The 18,846-nt window shown below is 49.7% G+C and overlaps 3 protein-coding genes across 3 annotated transcripts in view; 2 read left to right on the plus strand and 1 right to left on the minus strand.

The window, feature by feature from the left end:
• Positions 1-559, minus strand: part of LOC116991508 (AP-3 complex subunit sigma-2-like) — a 38,880-nt gene extending 38,321 nt beyond the window's left edge. The window contains exon 1 of the mRNA XM_033050158.1: positions 435-559. Coding sequence (XP_032906049.1) covers positions 435-535 — 101 coding nt within the window. The 5' untranslated portion in view covers positions 536-559. The remainder of the gene's footprint in view (positions 1-434) is intronic.
• Positions 470-11,238, plus strand: spata5l1 (spermatogenesis associated 5 like 1). The gene is made up of 8 exons (XM_033050156.1): positions 470-1,678; positions 3,083-3,268; positions 4,658-4,816; positions 5,015-5,224; positions 5,492-5,725; positions 7,642-7,776; positions 8,651-8,773; positions 10,880-11,238. Exons 1-8 carry the CDS (start codon positions 488-490, stop codon positions 11,033-11,035), a joined length of 2,394 nt encoding a protein of 797 aa, XP_032906047.1. The 5' UTR covers positions 470-487; the 3' UTR covers positions 11,036-11,238.
• A 3,339-nt stretch (positions 11,239-14,577) lies between these two features.
• On the plus strand, positions 14,578-18,031 carry c34h15orf48 (chromosome 34 C15orf48 homolog). Its single transcript, XM_033050247.1, has 4 exons — positions 14,578-14,689; positions 15,243-15,331; positions 15,825-15,885; positions 17,697-18,031. Exons 1-4 carry the CDS (start codon positions 14,651-14,653, stop codon positions 17,763-17,765), a joined length of 258 nt encoding a protein of 85 aa, XP_032906138.1. The 5' UTR covers positions 14,578-14,650; the 3' UTR covers positions 17,766-18,031.
• Positions 18,032-18,846: the final 815 nt, after the last annotated feature.

The raw sequence follows: 18,846 nt of genomic DNA on the forward strand, positions 1-18,846 counted from the left end.
TTCATGTGTGTGTATATTTATATAATGGTATATGGACACACTGATAGGTTCTGTATTCATGTTCAAGAAGGAACTGCAGATGCGGAAAATCGGAAGGTAGACATAGAGGCTGGAGAAACTCAGTGGGTGAGGCAGCATCTATGGAGCGAAGGGAATAGGCAACGTTTCGGGCCGAAACCCTTCTTCAGACTGATCAAGTTTCAGTTCTGTATTCATGCCTAGTATATTCTGTTGTGCTGAAGCTAAGTAAGAATGTAATTGTCCTATCTAGGACACATGACAATAAACTCTCTAGAATCTTGAATATCCAGAGGTGCTGCCTGTCCCCCTGTTCCCCATTTTGTGTCCATCTTTACTCCTATCTTCCGCCTGCGGCCGTATGTGGCGGGCAGCGCTCAGCCCCCAGATCCCCCCACCCCACCCCCGAGCCTCACCATGGTGTCCGTGTGGCCGTGGCCGGGGTCCAGCAGCCGGGGAGGCGGTGCCGATGCACCGGGCCGACCCGCAGCCGCTCGTCGCTGTAGATGCGGCTCATCGTCCGACCGGAAACTGGGAAGGCTTCCGGCGGAAACTAGTCGATCACCCAGGTAACGGCCCCATGGAGGGGCCGGAGCTGCGGCTGTTGCCGCCCGATGTTCGGGACCGCGACTCGCAGCGTTGCCGCCTGGGGCCCCGGGCTCTGGCAACGCTGGCCGTGCGCCTCGGTGCCCCGCTACGGGTGTGCGTGGCCGGTGGCCTGGCCCTCTGCTCCGCCTGGCCCCGGGCTGACCGCGCCGACGGCTTCGTGCAGCTGGACACCAAGTGCGCCAGCCCGGGCTTCCCCGACAGCGCGGCCCGAGGCCTAAGCCTGGGCATCGGGCAGTTGCAGCCCGTCGGCTGCAGTAGGGCCCGGCGGGTGTGTGTGCGGGCGGTGGTGGCGGAGCGGCCCGAAGGCCCGGAGCGTCCGTCCCCGCTCCCCCTCCCGCTGATCCGCGGCCTGCTGAAGGGCGTCTACCTGAGCGCCGGGCTGGTGGTGCGGGTAGCAGGCCCCGAGGCCTTGGCCTGTCCCGGCGCCTTGCTCCAGCTCGAGGTCGTCTGGCTGGATCCACCGGCCGCCGGGGCCGCTCTGTTAGCGGCAGGTGCAGAGGTGCAGGTGGCTGAGGTGCTGAGTTTGGATCAGTACCGGGCCGAGTGCCGAGCCCCGCCCGAGGCACCGGGGCCGGGGCCCGAGCCTGTTCTCACCTCCCTGCGGGAGGCGCTGGCCTGGCCGCTCCTCTACCCCAAGACGTCGGCGCGCCTGGGCCTGGACTGCCCGCGGGGCGTGCTGCTGCTCGGGCCATCGGGCGTGGGCAAGACCCGGCTGCTGCACTGCCTGGCCCGGGAGCTGGGCGCCACGGTGCTGGAGGCTTCAGCCTCAGCCTTGCTCGGGCCGCGGCCCGGGGACAGCGAGCGCCGCCTCCGGCGTCTCTTTGGGCGGGCCGCGGCCGAGCGTCGGCCTTGCCTGCTCTTCATCGACCAGTTGGACGCCGTGTTTTCCCGCAGGGCGGGTCGGAGCCAGGGCGCCGAGCACCGGCTGTTGGCGCAGCTCCTCGGCCTGCTCGACGGGCAGGACCGCAGGCAATTCGTGTTAGTGGCCGCAACGGACAGACCCGAGGCATTGGACCCCGCACTGAGGAGGCCAGGACGATTTGATCGGGAGGTGAGGGTTGCGTCCAGCGGGAGTCGGTGTATGGATGGAGGGGAGACAGCAATAGCCGGGGTGAGCCCACCCCAGAGAAGTAGGGACTTCGGGCTGGGACTGATCCTCTTTTCCCCTGGACTCCCTCCGGCCAGTCTGTTGGTTACTTTAGTCGTTGGTCGCATTCAAGACCAGTGCAAGCTTCACCTGGAACCAGTGGTTGCCTGTACATGGGTCGAGTTAGAGGTGCAGCAGGTGGGGAACATGATTTCAAATGTAGCGGAGGAAAGTGTAAACAATTTCTCGAGCTGTACGTTTGTCAGAAATATTAAACCAATAATGTTCTGTGAAACTTGGTATGCTGTTTATTTAGTACAGCACCTAAACGGGCCCTTTGGCCCAGTGTGTCCAGCCCGAGATGTTTGCCCATCTAAAATAATACGGCTATATTTCGCAATACAACTCATTGCCCCTACGACTGAATAGTTGTGAAAAGATCCCAGCATATGATTGATGCGAATGTGATAGTTTGACACAATGATAGTTTCTCATGAGTCAGGAGTATTTTATTGTCATATGATTTCCTTACTGCTTATACGCTCTGATCCAGGCAACATCCTCGTGAACCTCTTCTGTGTCCTCCAAGGCCTCCATATCCATTCTGTAATGTGGTTTCCAGAACTGTACATGATACTCCAAATTTGTCAAAACAAAGTTTTAAGCAGCTGCAACTTGACTTTGTGGCTATTATACTCCATGTCCCAACACGAGCATGCTTCCACCTTCTTTACCACCTTGTCTGCTTGTGTTGTCATCTGCAGGGAGCTATGGATTTGTATCCCCTCAATACTGCTAAGGGCCCTGCTATTTATTATATACTTTCTCCTTGCATTTTACCTTTCAAAGTGCAACACCTCGCATCTACGTATTAGGCTCCATCTACCATTTCTTCACCCACATCACCAACAGCTTTATTTCCTCGTGAATCTTTTTACAAACTCCCATAGTTTTTGTGTCATCAGTAAACTTGCTAATCGGTCTGTTTTCATTTCCATTCAAATTGTTTATATACATCACAAACAGCAAAGCTCCCAGCACCAACACCTACGAAACACCACCCTGGAACAATTGCTGCCAGTCCTGCTCTTCATGCAACCATGTTTTCTGTGTTTCCACTTTCACTAGTGACACAATGAGGGGAGAATTGGGTTTCTATATATCAGAACTGGGTCTTGCCCCAGCCACCTTGCTCCATCCATTCAACCTGTTTGAGCAGTAAATGTGCCCCCTTCCCTGGTTGCAGCAGTGCATCCACTGACTTCCTCATTTCTTGGTTCAGTCGCATCCCGTCTTGCCGGTTGTTTTACTATTACATTTTTGCACTCAGCATCAGACTCGGTCACCCACTTCTGTTCCTTCCTCCAGATCACAATCGGAGTCCCTACTATGTTGCAACGCCAATCCATTTTGGAAGCAGTCACTGCCCCGATGCCTCTGAGCGCTGATGTTAATGTGTCCTGGCTGGCGGAAGCAACAAGTGGCTACGTTGGGGCTGACCTGACAGCCCTGTGTCGAGAGGCCGCACTGCAGGTCATCAGGCGCAGTTCCCAGGTATGGAGATAAACAAACTGCCAGAAACACCCAGGCCCCTTAAGTGGTACATGTGACAATAAACTGACCATGAAACCTTGAGGCTGGGTGCAGAGGCATCCACCTACCCAGTGGAGTGAGTGTGAGATTTAAGCAAACCAGAATCGTGCAAAATGATGTAGAATTGATGGTTGAGGCTATCGCAGGTCAAGTGTCCCTGCCTCAGAACCGTTTGCTGGACTCAAATGTTTTCAGCTGCCTCTGCAGACCTTCCATTGCAACTTCTCAGATGATTAGTTCAGTTCCATTAGAAGCAGCTCAGCTTAGTTCATGTAGCAAGACCTAGACAATATTCCGGTGTGAGCTGACAGTGCCTATCAACGTCTGACCTGTAATCATTTCACAAATGAGCATCTTAGCAAGTGAGAATTGAGCAACCCAATTGTGATGTTCATTGGTTTTACTGTCGTTGACTCGTTCACCATCAGTATCCCGAGGAGGATCACTGTCTCCAGAAAGTCACAGAAACAGCCATGAAAATACAGTGGTTACAGGAACAGGCCAGAGACTGACTGTCCTGTTATAAGATACCTTCCGAGTCACACACATCGTGGAGGTGTATCCCCATTTGTCAATGCTGGCTCAAAATCCTGGAACTCCCTCTTCAACAGTACTGTGGGAGTACCTTGACCAGAAGGACAGCAGTGGTTCAAGAAGGCAATTCACCATCTTCGCCTCAGGCATTTGGGATTGGGCATTAAATGCCAGCCTTCCCAGGAAACAGGCTCTGGAAAATAAATGTAAAGCTCCAGGATTCGGCCACATTGATGTCCAGACTTATAGGTTTTACGCCGGCTCTCTGCTCACAGGGTGGGAATGCCTCGACAGTATCCCACCTCCAAACACATGGGACTGGGTCAGAACTAGTACTGGCAGACCACTTAAGTTGGGAATCGTTGCAAGTTTTTCTAGTCTCAGGAGGCGCCCCCCCACCCCCCCCATGGGGCACAAAGGTTGAAGGACCGGAGAGGAGAGACAGGAGAGGTAGCCAAGAACGGGTGGGGGGGGGGAAAGAGGGACCTTTGGGTTATAATGAGGACTTTGTCGACTACATGGCGACTCTTTACGTACTTTGTACATTGTATGCAAAAACAAAGATTTTCGCTGTACCTAGGTACATGTGACAATAAAGTATCATTAAATGGTTTGTTAACAGGTCATTACATAGACCAGGGAACTGTTGTAGGTCAATGTTCTCTGAAGTAGCCTTCTCCTCCTCCCCATCTACTTTATGCTATGCTGTACTATATATCCCTGAGTTAGCAGTATGCCAGGTACTTTGCCAATCCTCCAACATTGCTTGTTTGTTGAAATCACTTATTTTCTAAACTTCTGATTTTTTTGAGGAAGAGCTCGGTGAAGCAGCGGATTACACTGGCAGACTTCCAGGAGGCGCTGAAGATCGTGTTCCCTTCCTCTCTGCGGAGCAGCATTGGCCTGACTGACTTCAGACCCGTGCCCTGGGACCAGGTCGGAGGTTTGGATGATATCAAGTTGAAACTAAGGCAGGTAAAGTTCATCAAACCCTCCCCTTGCCCATCTGCTTCAAACCAATTTAATTCTCCCTCTGCTGCTCTTTCTCTCTTTGTGCATCCATATTATTCTGGGATTTCTGTATGTGTTTCTGTCTATACGTGTCTCTGTCTCTCTCCCTCTTGCTCTCTGTCTCTCAGCAGAGTTTGACCACTTTGGCATTGCTTCTGGCAGAGTGTCGAGTGGCCACTGATGTACCCGGAAGCGTTTGTGAGGATGGGACTGAGGCCTTGTCGAGGTATCCTCCTGTATGGACCACCAGGATGTGCAAAGACCACGTTGGTGAAGGCCACGGCCTCCAGCTGCCGGTGCTCCTTGCTGTCGGTCAGTGGGGCTGAGCTCTTCTCCCCCTTTGTGGGTGATTCTGAAAAGGCGTTGTCTGAGGTGAGCATTTACTGTCCTCTGCTCCGGGCTGGCTATGTTGCGAGTTGTTGCAACGTGGACCTCACTTTCGGCAGTAAAGCATTTGCTGCATATTCCTTGGGTAATCAATGCTCATAATGTGATAGATGTCATACAGTCCCTTTATATTTGGGGAGATTTGGCCATCCACTGTCCAGCTGCTTGCTTGTTCTGTGTGACTGTCTACTGGTTGGCTGGCCCCATCCCTATCCTTTCTCTCACTTCCATCCTGTTGTGTTTCGAGTGCAGGTCTTTCGCCAGGCTCGAGCTGCCGCTCCATCAATCCTGTTCTTGGATGAGATTGACTCAATAGTTGGGTCTCGGTCGGGGGACATTGCAAGTGGCCACAGTGTACAGCAGCGAGTACTGTCTGTCCTTCTCAACGAGATGGATGGAATTGGATCCCCGCTGGCTGAGAGAAGAGGAACTGGCAAGAGCATGCTGACGTGTGAAGGGGATCAATCTGAGGAACAGGCAAGAAAGGTGAAAGATTAAAGCAGCCAAACGTGTGTTGAGTGACGGATGCAAATTTTAATCCCGTTTTTGTAATCAAAAGAGTAAAATGCAACCTGAAATGGATTGTTGGAACTTGGAAAATAAAGATTTGATTCAAACAGACTCTAGAAAGAGGTTGGTAAGATAGTAAAGCGGCTTTGGAAAGAATATGGTGTCAGAATCCTAGAATAAAAGAACGCAGGAGAGGTTGTTCACTGTGTCTCAGTCTTTGCTTCAGCTGTCATTATTTTGTTCATTTATTTATCTTTTGGGAAGAGGGCATCATTAGCAAGTCAGCATTCAGAGGTTGATGGACAGCTGCCTTCAACCATTGCAGTCCTTCAGGTGAGGGTGTCCCACACTGCTGTTGGTGAGTGAGCTCCAGGACTTAAACCTGGTGAGGTAAAGGAACCATGGATGTCGATTGGGGAAAGTCAGGCATAGGAAATGTTTTGTCCTTTATCATTGCTGGCCTATCTTCTGGGATTTTCCCGACAGCACTGGAAGTGTGTAGAAACAAGGAACTGCACATACTGGTTTACCAAGGAAAGACACAAAAATGCTGCAGTAACCCAGTGGGTCAGGCAGCATCCCTGGAGAATATGGATAGATGGTGTTTCGGGTCGGGAACCTTCTGTCCAGTATTTTGAGTCAGCGCTGGACCAGATGGACTGCAGTGATTCAAAAGGGTAACTCACCACCACTTTGGGGGTAGTTGGAGACGGACCAAATTTGGGCTTTGCCAGTGATGCTCACTTCCCAAAACAAATGAATAGAAATAACATTGTATTAAAGTCAAGCCAAGTTGTATTCATCTGTTTGATGGGGAGAAGCTGGAACAACTGCTGTAATTGCACGCAGTACTGCATTTACTTGCCTAGAGTATCCTAAATCACCCCTCAAACCAGCAGCATGGGCCACCAAGCAGGATGAGGGCAAAAGGCATGTGGAACACCACCACGCGAGTTCAATGCTGCTTTTATTGTCACGTGCAAATGCACAGTGAAAGTCTTTTCTTGCATGCAGTAGAGTAAAGTATTGCCAGTACAACCCTGATTAGCAAAGTGTACAGAAATAGTCTACTGAGCCCGCATGTATTATGCGCCATGTTTTGTCGCCCTTTTCAAAGTCCAGTCCGCACTCTAGTTCTTACTCTAATTCTCGAGCGTTGCCGAATCCAGGCAAGTTGCTGCGGGCCCAAGCTGTCGCCTTCTTTGGGCGCAACGTCCCTCTCCTCGCCTATCTTACCTTTATGCCCCGGGGGTGTCTCCTGCAGCCGACCTTGAGTACGCAGTGAGCCAGACCACGGTTCCCTCTCCCACCGGCTTTGCACCTCGCCTGTCACATCTGTTGTCATCACCGGCTCCATCCTCCCAGTCTCTGGTTTTCGGTGGACGAGCAGGGGGCGGCTCAGCTGCTTCCCCCCAGCAGGGGTACTATCCTGATTTGGAACTATATCACCATCTTTACTTGTTTACTAGGTATGAATTCCAGAACTCAGCAAGTTCGAACATCACCACTTTCTTAAGGGGATATGGGCACTAAATGCTGGCTATTCCGCAATAGCAAAATTCCCAAAATGAATAATACATAAATCTATAATCACAAGTGAATAGCATGCATGTCGGCAAAGCAAAAGACCAAGAAATGTAGTACAAAGGGCCAAGTGATTTAAAATAGAACTGAATGAGAAAGTTTGTGTGCTCATTCCTCTAAAATGAAGGCATCTATACTTCATGAACCCCATGGTTCGATCCGTTATGCCTAAACTCTTACGAAATATAATAATCTTGTAGGTAGGAATTGCATAATCTTGTAATTCTATGACAGATTTTAAGCAATGATATTTCATCAGTACGCTGTTGTTATTGTTTGAGGATAATTGAACTGTTATTATCCCTTAGATAGAGTTTCAGGAAATTTGTAACAAAGGCGTCATTGTGATTGCTGCTACGAATCGACCAGATCTCTTGGACGATGCTTTACTGCGACCTGGCCGCTTTGATCAAATCATCTATGTTCCACCCCCAGATGAAGAGGCGAGTATGTTCAAGAGATGTTGATGATGCACTTCTGTACTTTCCACTCGTCACTTTAATTTCATGCTTTATATATTTTGTGTTTTTATGGCTGTTGGCAGATCAATTTTCCTCTTGGGATAAATAAAGTTCCATTGAATGTTTTGCTAAAGTGGCCACCATTTGATAAACCATTGCAGAGCACAGCTATTAGAGATAGCTCAAATTCCAGAATCGGGAACAGAGAGCAAGTCGGAAAATAACAATCATCCGAGCGACTTGTTGGAGTTGATGACATATGGGTCACTGTGTCCTGGAAAAGCCCTTAAAAAACAGTAGATGGTTGACCCATAGGTTTCAATTTTTCTTAACTTCCTAATTCCAGGGACGGTTGCATTAGTTTTGAAAGTAGAAAATGTACTTTATTCAAAATGGGAGGGAGGCAGAAAACAGGAAATTACGGTCCTGTCAGTTTTAACATCTGTCATTGGAAAAACGTTAAACGCTATTATTAAAATGTCATAGCAAAGCACTTGCAAACAAATCGGTATGATCAGGTCAACACAACGGGGAGGGAAGAGAAATCACGTGTGGCCAATTTATTGGAGTTTTTTGAAGACACAAAGAGCTGTGGATAAAGGTGTACTACACTTCTGCCTTTAATTGGCACGTTTGTATGTCACGCTTAGGACAGTCCTGTGTTTATATAAAGTATTTCCAAACCTCACTGACACAGTAATATATCAGCGCCTGTGTATAATAATTTTCCAAAAACAACAAGAAATGATCAGATGATCACATTTTCAGTGAAAGTGTTTAGATAGTGGTCAATTTGTATTGTGATCATCTCTACACTGTTTTTCTTGGTTACTAATTAACATTTTTTACACGTTAGGCAAGACTTTCCATTCTGAGGATCTGCACTTCCAAAACGCCACTGGATGGCGTGTGCCTGAAGGAGCTAGGAGCTGTGACTGCAGGATTTACTGGAGCAGATTTACAGAATTTGTGCAAGGAGGTGAGTCTGCGCTGACAGCATGGGATTGTAGTGGCCGGATTGGGAGTCGGGCCAGGTCTTTCACTCTGTGTATCAAGCGAGGGTTTACAGGCAGCCATTATCAGGGCAGCCGAACAGGGAAAGGGCAAAAATGTAAAAACAAACTCTTTAAAGGGAAGTAGAGATGCATTTTAGATTTTGAGTGAACAGAGAAATGTGTATTGTGGTGCAGGTCAGACAAGGCTGGAGCTACATGTACCTTAAACTAGCAAAGCAATGCTGAGTTGGAACCATAAGTGTCCTCAGACGTCAGGCACTGCAGTGAGTTTGTCATGCCGTTAGTTTATAATGCCTCGTCCCAGGGGCAGTATAACTGCTTACGTGGGATGTGAACATCGTTGGGGAAATTGGCAGATGCATTCAGTTTGCTGAAACACAGCAAGAGAACTGTAACTCTACTGTCTGCTTACCTGAGGTGAATGCACAGGTTGAGGTGGTGTAACTCAATGATTGCTGCTGCTGTGTTATGGTGAAACAGCCATTTTCTTGAGGCATTTACTGTTATCACAACACATCCTCTAGCCATTGCAATACTTTGCAAATCTACTGAAGTCCTCTGCATATATCTAAATTGTTGCGGATAATGAAAATCTGAAACTAACCTAAGCATACCTGGCATGCATATCTGCGGATTGCTTCTCTGTGTGGCTGCTGAGTTCTGTAACTGTATAAATCTGCCATCTTAATTACTATCCACTTGATTACTTTTCTTATAATCCAACATAGGTTTGAGAAAAATAATTGCTGACCCCCTGCTTGCACCCACATTCACTCCCAATATTGGCTCTGCAGCACAGTGTGTCATTCCTTAATCTCCAGCCAGTAATTGTGGTCTCAAGGTTGGCTCTGGAGCTGACAGTTTGCCAGGCAGCTATCCGCCTCAGCAGGCCAGTGCCAGTCCTCTGGCAGCGTGACTTTATTTAGACATGGTATGTGGGCATTGCTGGGAAGGTTGGATCCGCTGACTATCCAGAAGGCAACCACTGCAGAGTACAGATTGTGGGGTCAATGTGATGTTTTGTCATCACTGAGGGAATGCGGCCCATTTCATTGCTGTGGGTACTGCATTGCCCACGGGGTAAAGACACCAGGTTTCCTTCCCTGACCACACAAGCCCATCGAATCATTGCAGCACAGACACCAGCTTTTAATTCCAGAATTTAGTACAGAAGAGGTAGATGAGGATGACCATGAAGTGGTTACACCATTGCATGGGTATCTGGAGTGCAGACCATTGATTCAGTGTGATGCTCTGAATCCCTCCATGGCTACAAGACATTTAACTTTAATTAATTAAGTGAATCTGGAATTAAATTAATCTCAGGATTGATAATAGTGAAACCACCAAATTGTCTTAATCACAGCTGGTTCATTAATTTCTGTGAGAGAAAGTCTGCCGTCCTCACCCTTTCTGTCACCCACGAATCCGGATCCAACAACTTTAAACTGCTTCCTCAGTTCAGGCATGGTTAGGGGTGGACACTAAATATCAGCTGTTTGTACCCATTATCTCCTGTGAGAAAAATTACAATTTATAAATTTATGCTCTCTGCTGTATTACGAGATTAGTCCAGCCCTCTAGATTATCGACCAGACAACAAAGTGCTGGAGGAATTCAGTGAGTCAGGCAGCATCTGTAGAGTGAAGTAGTCAGTTGAAGGACACCAGCTGCACTGACCTGGGAACAAACTCTTGTTCGGTTTGTTGCACTCTGCACTTGTTTATTACTCTGCTGCTGAACTTCTTGGAATTGTTGCAAGAATTTGTGTTTCACTTTCGGTTTCAACTTCCTTGTTCTTCATTCAATGTTCCCAGTGTAATCAGTCACTTGGGGCTTCCAGTCAACCTTGGGAAAGCCCCACTTCTTGATCTCAAAAACCTTGCCCCTCAGTCCCATTTATTCCACCACCACCTCCTCTGGCCCATCCCCTCTCTGACACAACAGCTCCAGGTTGGCATGATTATGTCCCCAGACTGGCCTGGGCTGTGCGGGCACCTCTATGTGTCCTGTAACTTATACCACAGAGTCGTCAGATGTTTAATTTTCATCTTTTATTCCTCTGACAGGCTGCGTTATTGTCTCTACAAGAAAATGGGCTTGATGCTGCCGCAGTGACACAAATGCACTTCATGAACTCTCTTCAGAGTTTTCAACCTTCACTAACTGACCAGCACTTTGACTTTTACTGCAACCTGTTCTCAGCTAAGAACCCAGGAATGTGACCATTGATTCCAGAGTATGTAACCTTTGACCTTTTGCCAAATCACTGGTTCAGCCATGGACAAAAGAATCACAACTGCTTAAAGATTTATTATGTTTTATTTTGTATAAATGTAGAAGTCTTTTTTATACTTCAATCTGTAAGTGTGACTTTATAAAGTAGAAAATAGAATTGTAAAAAAATATTAAATATCTAAAGAATGCAGTTGTAATTGTGATGGAATTTGTTGTGACAATTTAAGTGAGAAAGAATGGTGAGTTTCGAACGAAGCGGTCTACATTGAGAGTCTCAGAATCTTGGGCTTTTCCACGGCTGTTCTACAGGGCACGTGTGAGGCATGATGGATGGAGGGTGAAGTCTACAAAAGAAGACCTTGAGGCATTGCATTAGCGTGCTCTGCAAAAAAGAGTTTATGTTTACCTTAGTGTGGATGCCACAATGCTACATGAGACGTAATCTGCAGAGCAATGTGCTGGGAAAGTGAGCTTGAAAAAGATTTGGGATGGATGATAAATGCAAGTTGCTTGTGACTTTGAGGAAGGTGTAGAGAGAGATGGAGTCTCTGATAAGAATGAGGGAAAGAGCAGCTGGGCGGAGGAGCCATCTTGGGGAACGGCTGCTAACCAGAAGCCGTCCGTTTAATCCATTTTTCCCCCAGTTTTTTAGTAAGTCTTGTTTTTCGTTTGTAGGAGAAATGGACTTCTTAATGTGGGGGGAAGGAGGTAATCTTACTTCTAGGTCCCTACCTGGTCGGTGAGGCAGCTTTTTCTCCGGGCTGCCCGTCGACCAGTCCTCGTGGCCTACCAGCGGGCTTGGAGCGCCGTTTCCTGGCGGGGACTGCCCAGCACCTCAGCTTCGTTGGCGGCACAGCGCTGGAACGCTATCGTGGAGCGGAGCGGGCGATGCCTTGCCTGGGTCGCCACGCTGGGTCGACGCGCTGCAGCTCCGGTGAGCTGTGACCGCCGTGTTCAACACCTCCGGGCTGCGGGTCTGCGGAGCCGACAATCCCCTGCTAGGAAGCGGCCGTTCCAGGTGGCCCAGCCACTGAGGACTCTCCCTAAGCCGGGGCAACTCCACCCGGCCAGAACGGCCAGGAACAGCGGGCCTCCGTAGAGGCAATAGCGGTGGCCTCAATAGGCCTGACTTTTGGGAGAACTGGGGTTGGGGACTGGACTCTGTGCCTTCCCCCACAGTGGTAACCACTGTGGGGGGATGATTTTTTTGTATGTAGTTACTATGTTAGTCTGTGTCCAAGATGGCTGTCGGAAGGGAGAGTGGACGCTAGCGCGCTTTAGCTGCCGCTGCTCTCTCTTCACATTGTGTTTTTTGATTTTGTGTCTTTGGAGCGATTTCTATCTTTAATTTGTATATTGATGATGTCCTTATTATTTATTTTTCTCAGACTATATGGTTTTTTCTCTTCTGTTAATCTTTGTACGGTGTCCTTGAGATTTGAAAGGCGCCCGAAAATAAAATTTATTATTATTATTATTATATTACCATCGGCTACCAGAAAGAGGAAGGCAGGAACGTTTAACTGAACAAATTCAACCCAAACTAGACAAAGAAGCAGAAAAAGAGGTGAAATTTAGTAAATTCAGTTGATGTACCGAGGGAAGGTAACCGATGGATGGAGGTCATTGAGGGTGGAGGTGAAAGGTAACACAAAAATATTCTGATATCTAAATGTAGAGAGCTCTGGTAGGACCCACTTGTATTGCTCTGCAAATCTTCCAAAATACATGTCCTGAGATGTCTCCATTGCTGTTCCTTAAACGTCCAGGACACTGGTCTTGTACATCATGCTAGCAATGGTTTAAACTGGCACTGGAATCCTTGCAGGACACTCAATCTGAATCCAACACTCCAACCACTTTCATTGCCCTTCTGGAGTTAGTAAAATAAAAATATTGTAAAATTTGTGAAATCTCCCTGTCTGTCAATTGAAGCTGTCAGTGTGGGAATGGACAGATGTATTTACTACAGGTAGACAGGATTGGACAAAGCTAGGTTGGATCATCACCATCTGCTATCGACTCATTCTGACTACTCCGTCCTTCATGCCTCTGCCAGTTTAGTCTGGGATGGTGCTACAAAATCCTGCTGGGGGTGGACAGTCCCTAGAGATACAACATTCTGTACTTTTGCTAGTTTCAGTACTGCTTTAGAAACATAGAAAGTAGATGCAGGAGTAGGCCATTCGGCCCTTTGTGCCAGCATCACCATTCAATATGATCATGGCTAATCATCCAAAATCAGTACCCTGATCCCCCCATATCTCTTGATTCACTTCGCCCTAAGAGCTAAATCTTGTTGTTCAACATGGAGGAGCCCTCATTAAGCAATTGAGAGGGAATGATGAATGGTGAGTGGTAACTAGAAGGCGGTTTCCTTTGTTATGTTTCTCATGATGTCATGAGACCGGGGACCCGGAGGCAATGTTGAGGCCCTTGCACCTGTATCCCACTGATCTGCCGTTTGGTAGGTGGGAGATGCCATGGGACATGAGGTCCTCAAGGATGATGATGGGGGGCTCGGGCAAATTACAAGAATGATTCTGATGGTGCACCTATATCTGAGCAATAACTGCAATCTAGTTCCGGTTACATTTATTGCCACATGCACCAATTGGTACAGTGAGATTTGAGTTGCCATACAGCCATACAGGTAAAAAGAACACAATACAACACAGAATTTAACATGAACCAGTCCCTGAAGGGATGGGATTGACTTTACCATGTTAGACAACCAAAACCCATTACTGGGATCCTCACAATCATGGCTTGGGTTTCAACTCACCAAAGCACCCTCCCCTCTCCATACCCCCTGCACACACCCTTCCTCTCCCCACAACTCACTCCTTCCCACCTCTTTTCCACAACACCACTTCCCCTCTTTCCATCTCCATTCCATGTCTCTTCCACAATCCCTTCCCTTCCTGCAACTTTGTCCCCTACCATTATGTACACCCCTTCTCTACATCCCACAATGTTCACATACTCCTCCCTGCATATCTCTCCCTCTTAGCATCTCATTCCAATACTCCTCAGCTTCTCGTACCCCATAACCTTTCCTTCACCCCTTCTCTCCCATATACCTTTTCCATCACCACTTCCCTTAATTTGAAGCTGGGTCTGTTTTCCCTAAAGTGGAGTGGCTTAAGAGGGGACATATTAAAAGTGTATGAAATTATGAGGAATATAGATATGGTATTCCGCAAGAACCTATATTTCCCATAGTAGCTATAGATAATATTTGTTTAAAATAAAGTAGTGATGTAGAGGGGATCTGAGTGATAAGTTCCTGGGCCAGGGGCCAAATGCTGGAAAACTAACACAGCTGCGGAAATATGACTATGACTTCCTCCACCTGCACTTTAGCCCTCGCGGCCTTGCCCCGCCCCAGTAGTTCCACCCTCCGTCCCTGCTGTGGACGTGACCGGAGTCTCGTCGCTGCTGAACTCAGGTGGAGTAGGCGGGGCTATCATGGGAGAGGGCGGGGCGACCAGAGGGGTGGGCGGGGCCAATTGTGATCTTTGGTTGTGACCGGAGTTTCTAAACTAGGCTACGACGCTAGTTTCTCATTTTCCGGTATCATCGGGACAAGCGCTGCGAAGATGTCGAAGTTTTTCACGATGGTCCGCCGGAGGAAGGAGGTGAACCAACCCCACCCACCCCCTCCGATCGCCCTATCCTCCCTGACCACTCGGCCCGTCCCCTCCATCAGAAAGAGTTAGATTTAGCTCTTGGGACTAACAGAATCAAGGGCTACGGGGAGAAAGCAGGAACGGGTACCTACTCCTGCACCTATTTTCTATGTTTCTATCACGCCCAGCCCGTCTCCGTGACCCACCGGACCGATCGGCCCATCGACAGCATCCCCCCCCATTATGGCCTATCGGCCCGTCTCCCTTATGCCATCGACCGCTCCATCTCTATCACCCCCCGGTCTGTTCCCGAACCACTGTTGCCGCTCGGCCTGTCTCCCCCTCTTCTCCCCGACAGCTCAGTCCGTTTCTTGGCCGCAGTCCTCCCTCTACACCCGCTGCCCGGCGCACTGAGCTTCGCCCGGTCCGCTGTTGTTGACTTTCCCCGGGTGTTGGGTCTTTGCAGCAGCCGATCAACCGCTTCTGTTAGAACCGTTGCTTTTGAATCGGGCTCCGGTGCCGCAGTCGGAGCCCTTGGTGACCGATGCCGTCTGTCCCGCAGCTCATCCCCCTGATCGCCCTGATGACCACCGCCGCCTCGTTCTGTACCAGCGCCGGCATTTACTTCCTCGTCACCAAGAGCGATGTCATGTAAGTATCCGGTCCCGGCCGGGAGACAGGGGCCGGGGACCTGTTGCAGATGTTGAAGTGCAACAAGCATCACTATGTATGTGTTCAAGGATGTGTCTGTATGTTGGGGTGCGCGTTGGGGGTTTCCGGTCTGTGTGTGTTTGTCTAGACGTGTGTGTTTGGGGGTGGGGGGGGGGGGTCAGGATCTGGATGTAGTACACTAAAAACGCTCTAGGTAGAGCATCACTCAGCATTAAAACAGTGTAGGTCTGGGTGTGTCTGTAGGGTGTGTATGGGGGGGGGGGGGGTAGAGACAGTGTGTGTCTGGTGTGTCTGTCTGTCTGTAGAGTGTGTGTTTGTGGGTGAGTGGGTGTATGTATACACGTGGGAGTGTTTGTGTGCGGCGAGTGGTCCAGGTGACTACAAATGAGTGAAGCCGCATTTTACACCAGCCGTGCGATCGGATACTTTTTGGATGATAAAACATTTCTGAAGTTCATTTCTCTCTATTTAGAATCGACAAGAAGCACAATCCTACCCCATGGGAGAACATAGACCCGACCAAACCCCAGAAGGTAACCTCATAGCTCTGACTTTATAACATTTGACGGGAAAGCGGCTGAGTCACTGATTCCCGGAGCGGGCTGGTCGCGGTGTTGGGCAACATCTTGATGTAAGAGTATCCTGGTGACCAGACTGGTGGGGCCGCGGCTGGAGAGCGGAGGAGGGGGGGAGGGGGGGGGGGGGGGGGGGGGGTGATGGAAGAGATGGAGAAGGGAGAGGGGGGGAGGAGTATTGAGGTGGTGGGGCAAAGGAGGGATATGGCAGATTAAGGGGATGAGAAGGGAGGAGCGGGGTTGGAGGATGGGTGGAACGGGCATGGAGAGGGGGAGCGAGGATTAGAGGGAGGAACGAGGATGGGAGGATGAGGAAAGGACGGAGAGGGGGGGGGGGCGGGGATGGGAGGAGACGAGAGCGGGGATGGGAGGAGGGAGATTAGAGGGAGTAACTGGAAGGGGTGGCGAGGACGGGCGGAGGGGGGTGGAGCGAGACTCGAGGAGGTGATGAAGTTTGCTTTTACTGTCAAGAGAGGCGATGGCCGATGGAAAAGGATGTTGGCGAGAGAAAAGGGAGTTCCTGGACAACAGGGGGGGCGGGGCTGTGCCGGTGCGTCAGTGATGGCGCCGCGGGAGGGCCGCTGTTTCCCAGCGCTGGTGGCGCGGGTTCGATCCCGCCCTCCGATGCTGTCTGCGTGGGGTTTGCATGTTCCCGTGTCACCGCGTTACCCCCTCCTCTCCAGGAGCTCGCTTTCCTCCAACGACGGTGTGGGTTAATCGGCCGCTGTGAATTCCCCAAATGTGGGTGAGGGGGAGAAGCTGGTGGCTCCGATGGATTTGTGCAAGAGACCAGTCCTTGGGGGTGGGATTGATGGGAGGGTGGAATGAGCACTATTGGCCGAAAGGCCTCCTTGTGTATTGCGAGGAAAGGGAGGGTGGGCGGACAAATGCTCTCGGAGGCCTGATGGGGTTTGGAGGGAACCTCGCGGGAGATGAGAGCTTCAGACCCAGGTGTGAGGGAGCCGCGCACTGTGGGAGGGGGGAGGCGCCGAGGAAGTGCCGCACCAACAGCATTTAGTGTTGGGTTTGGGTTGCACCTGTGGACGCGCTAGTTATGTGGGGAATTTCTCGAGATACATATGCTGGAAACTGGAGCAGAGTAAAACTGCTGGAAATACTCAGCGGGTCGGGCAGCATCTGTGGAGACAGATACATGGTCGGCGTTTCGGGTTGGGATCCTGCATCAGAACTGTGTCCACAGGGTTCCAGAGGAGGATAGGGCAATGCTCCAAATGTGGGTCACGGATCCAAATGTGGCGTTCGAAGTCAGTGGTGGCCCAGCCTGTTTCATTCCACTGTCTCAGGAAATAAAGTCAACTGGTCGGAAATGTGTCCTCCGGCCCCCGGCCTAATGCCTGTGTAACAGTTTGTTAACCAGAATGACCCGGAACGTGGCGGCGATGAAGTTGGGGTAAAGGACACATACACAATGGGAGCGTTTTGTTGTGTGTGTGGGGGGAGGGGGGAGGGGGGGGGGGGGGGTTCGTTCTGACTGGCAGTTCGTTCCGTATACCCATCACTAGTGTTCAGAGAACGACCTGAGCCTGTGATAGAAGACTTAAATCACACAGGCGGGACCTCAATCCCCCACCCGCTCCTTCAAACATCCGACTTCCACCTCAGTCCAGAGACCGGTCCAATGGCCACTGGCTCTCACACTGGATCAGTGCAGTTTCGCTGCCGATGACAGTACAATTGTTTATGTACATCTGTGCCACGACGCTTGTTTCGCGGAACGATTAAAGGCGTGCCGTTTTTCTCTTTGGTAGCTCATGACCGTCAGTCAGAAATGGCAACCCGTGGATGAACTGCAGATGGTGAAAGGTTACACCAAGTGAGGAATGTGCGAATCCTGAGCGCGCAGGTGAGCAGACAAATGCTGAGTCATTCTGTCTAATCATCCCTGAACTCTACAACTGCTCTCGCTACAGATTTCAAAATTCATCAGGAAATGACAACTTTCTCTCTCTCATGGTAACCCTCAGGCCATCGTGTGGAAGCATCAAATATACTGGACTGCATCAACTGTACTTAAAATATCTAACTCATTCCATTCTATTTAACAAATTGTGTAATTAAATTAAAAAATAAACGAAGATTTTTATTCTATTGAATAACATTTTATTGAATTATCTGTCTCCCTTGTCTTCACCCCAGCACTGTGGACGCGAGAGAGGCCGGTCCTGGGGAGTTGGGGTGGGATTGATCGGAGAGTTAGCCCGAGCTCAATTGGCCGATTCGTCTCCTTGTATACTGTAAGAAAGTATACAACGTGAGGGCGGGGGTGCTCAATGTTACCGACACTTATTCCCCGAGGCTTGGAGGGAACCTCGTGGGCCACATGCGTTTCAGACTAAGATCTGAGGGAGACACAAGGAACTGCAGATGCTGGAATCCTGTGCAAAACACAAAGTTATGGAGGAACACAGCGGGTCAGGCAGCATCTGTGGAGGGAATGGATAGGCGACGTTCAATTTTTCTCCGGCACTTTTGTTATTGCTAAAGAGTTGAGGGAGCCACACGTGTGTGTGTGGGGGGTGGGGTGGGGAGGGGGGGGGGGGGGAGAGGGTCATTGTGTTGCGCTATGGGGACGTTGCAGGGTGGGACAGGCCAGTGCTGTCCACACCCCTCTGTCAGTATTTATGCTTATTCCAGCCCCTAACAGATGCACAGATCAATCATTCATCTAGATTTCTATAGTAGGTCCAACTTCAGAAGATCTCAACACCTGCCGCGTATCAATACATGGTGTCCCCTATATTATACCCCATGTACAACCGTTCCTGCCTGTGTGTATGTACAAGGCTCGATCGTGTTTGTCTTATTTTCTCAAGTTTGCACGAATCCCACATTTTCACAGCGAATAGACGCCTTGCAAGCAGAGAAATGCCAGGGAGCGGTGCTGAGGGAGGGGCTGTG

This window comes from Amblyraja radiata, chromosome 34 (genome assembly GCF_010909765.2).
Source record: "Amblyraja radiata isolate CabotCenter1 chromosome 34, sAmbRad1.1.pri, whole genome shotgun sequence".
In the NCBI taxonomy this organism is placed as follows: Eukaryota; Metazoa; Chordata; class Chondrichthyes; order Rajiformes; family Rajidae; genus Amblyraja; species Amblyraja radiata.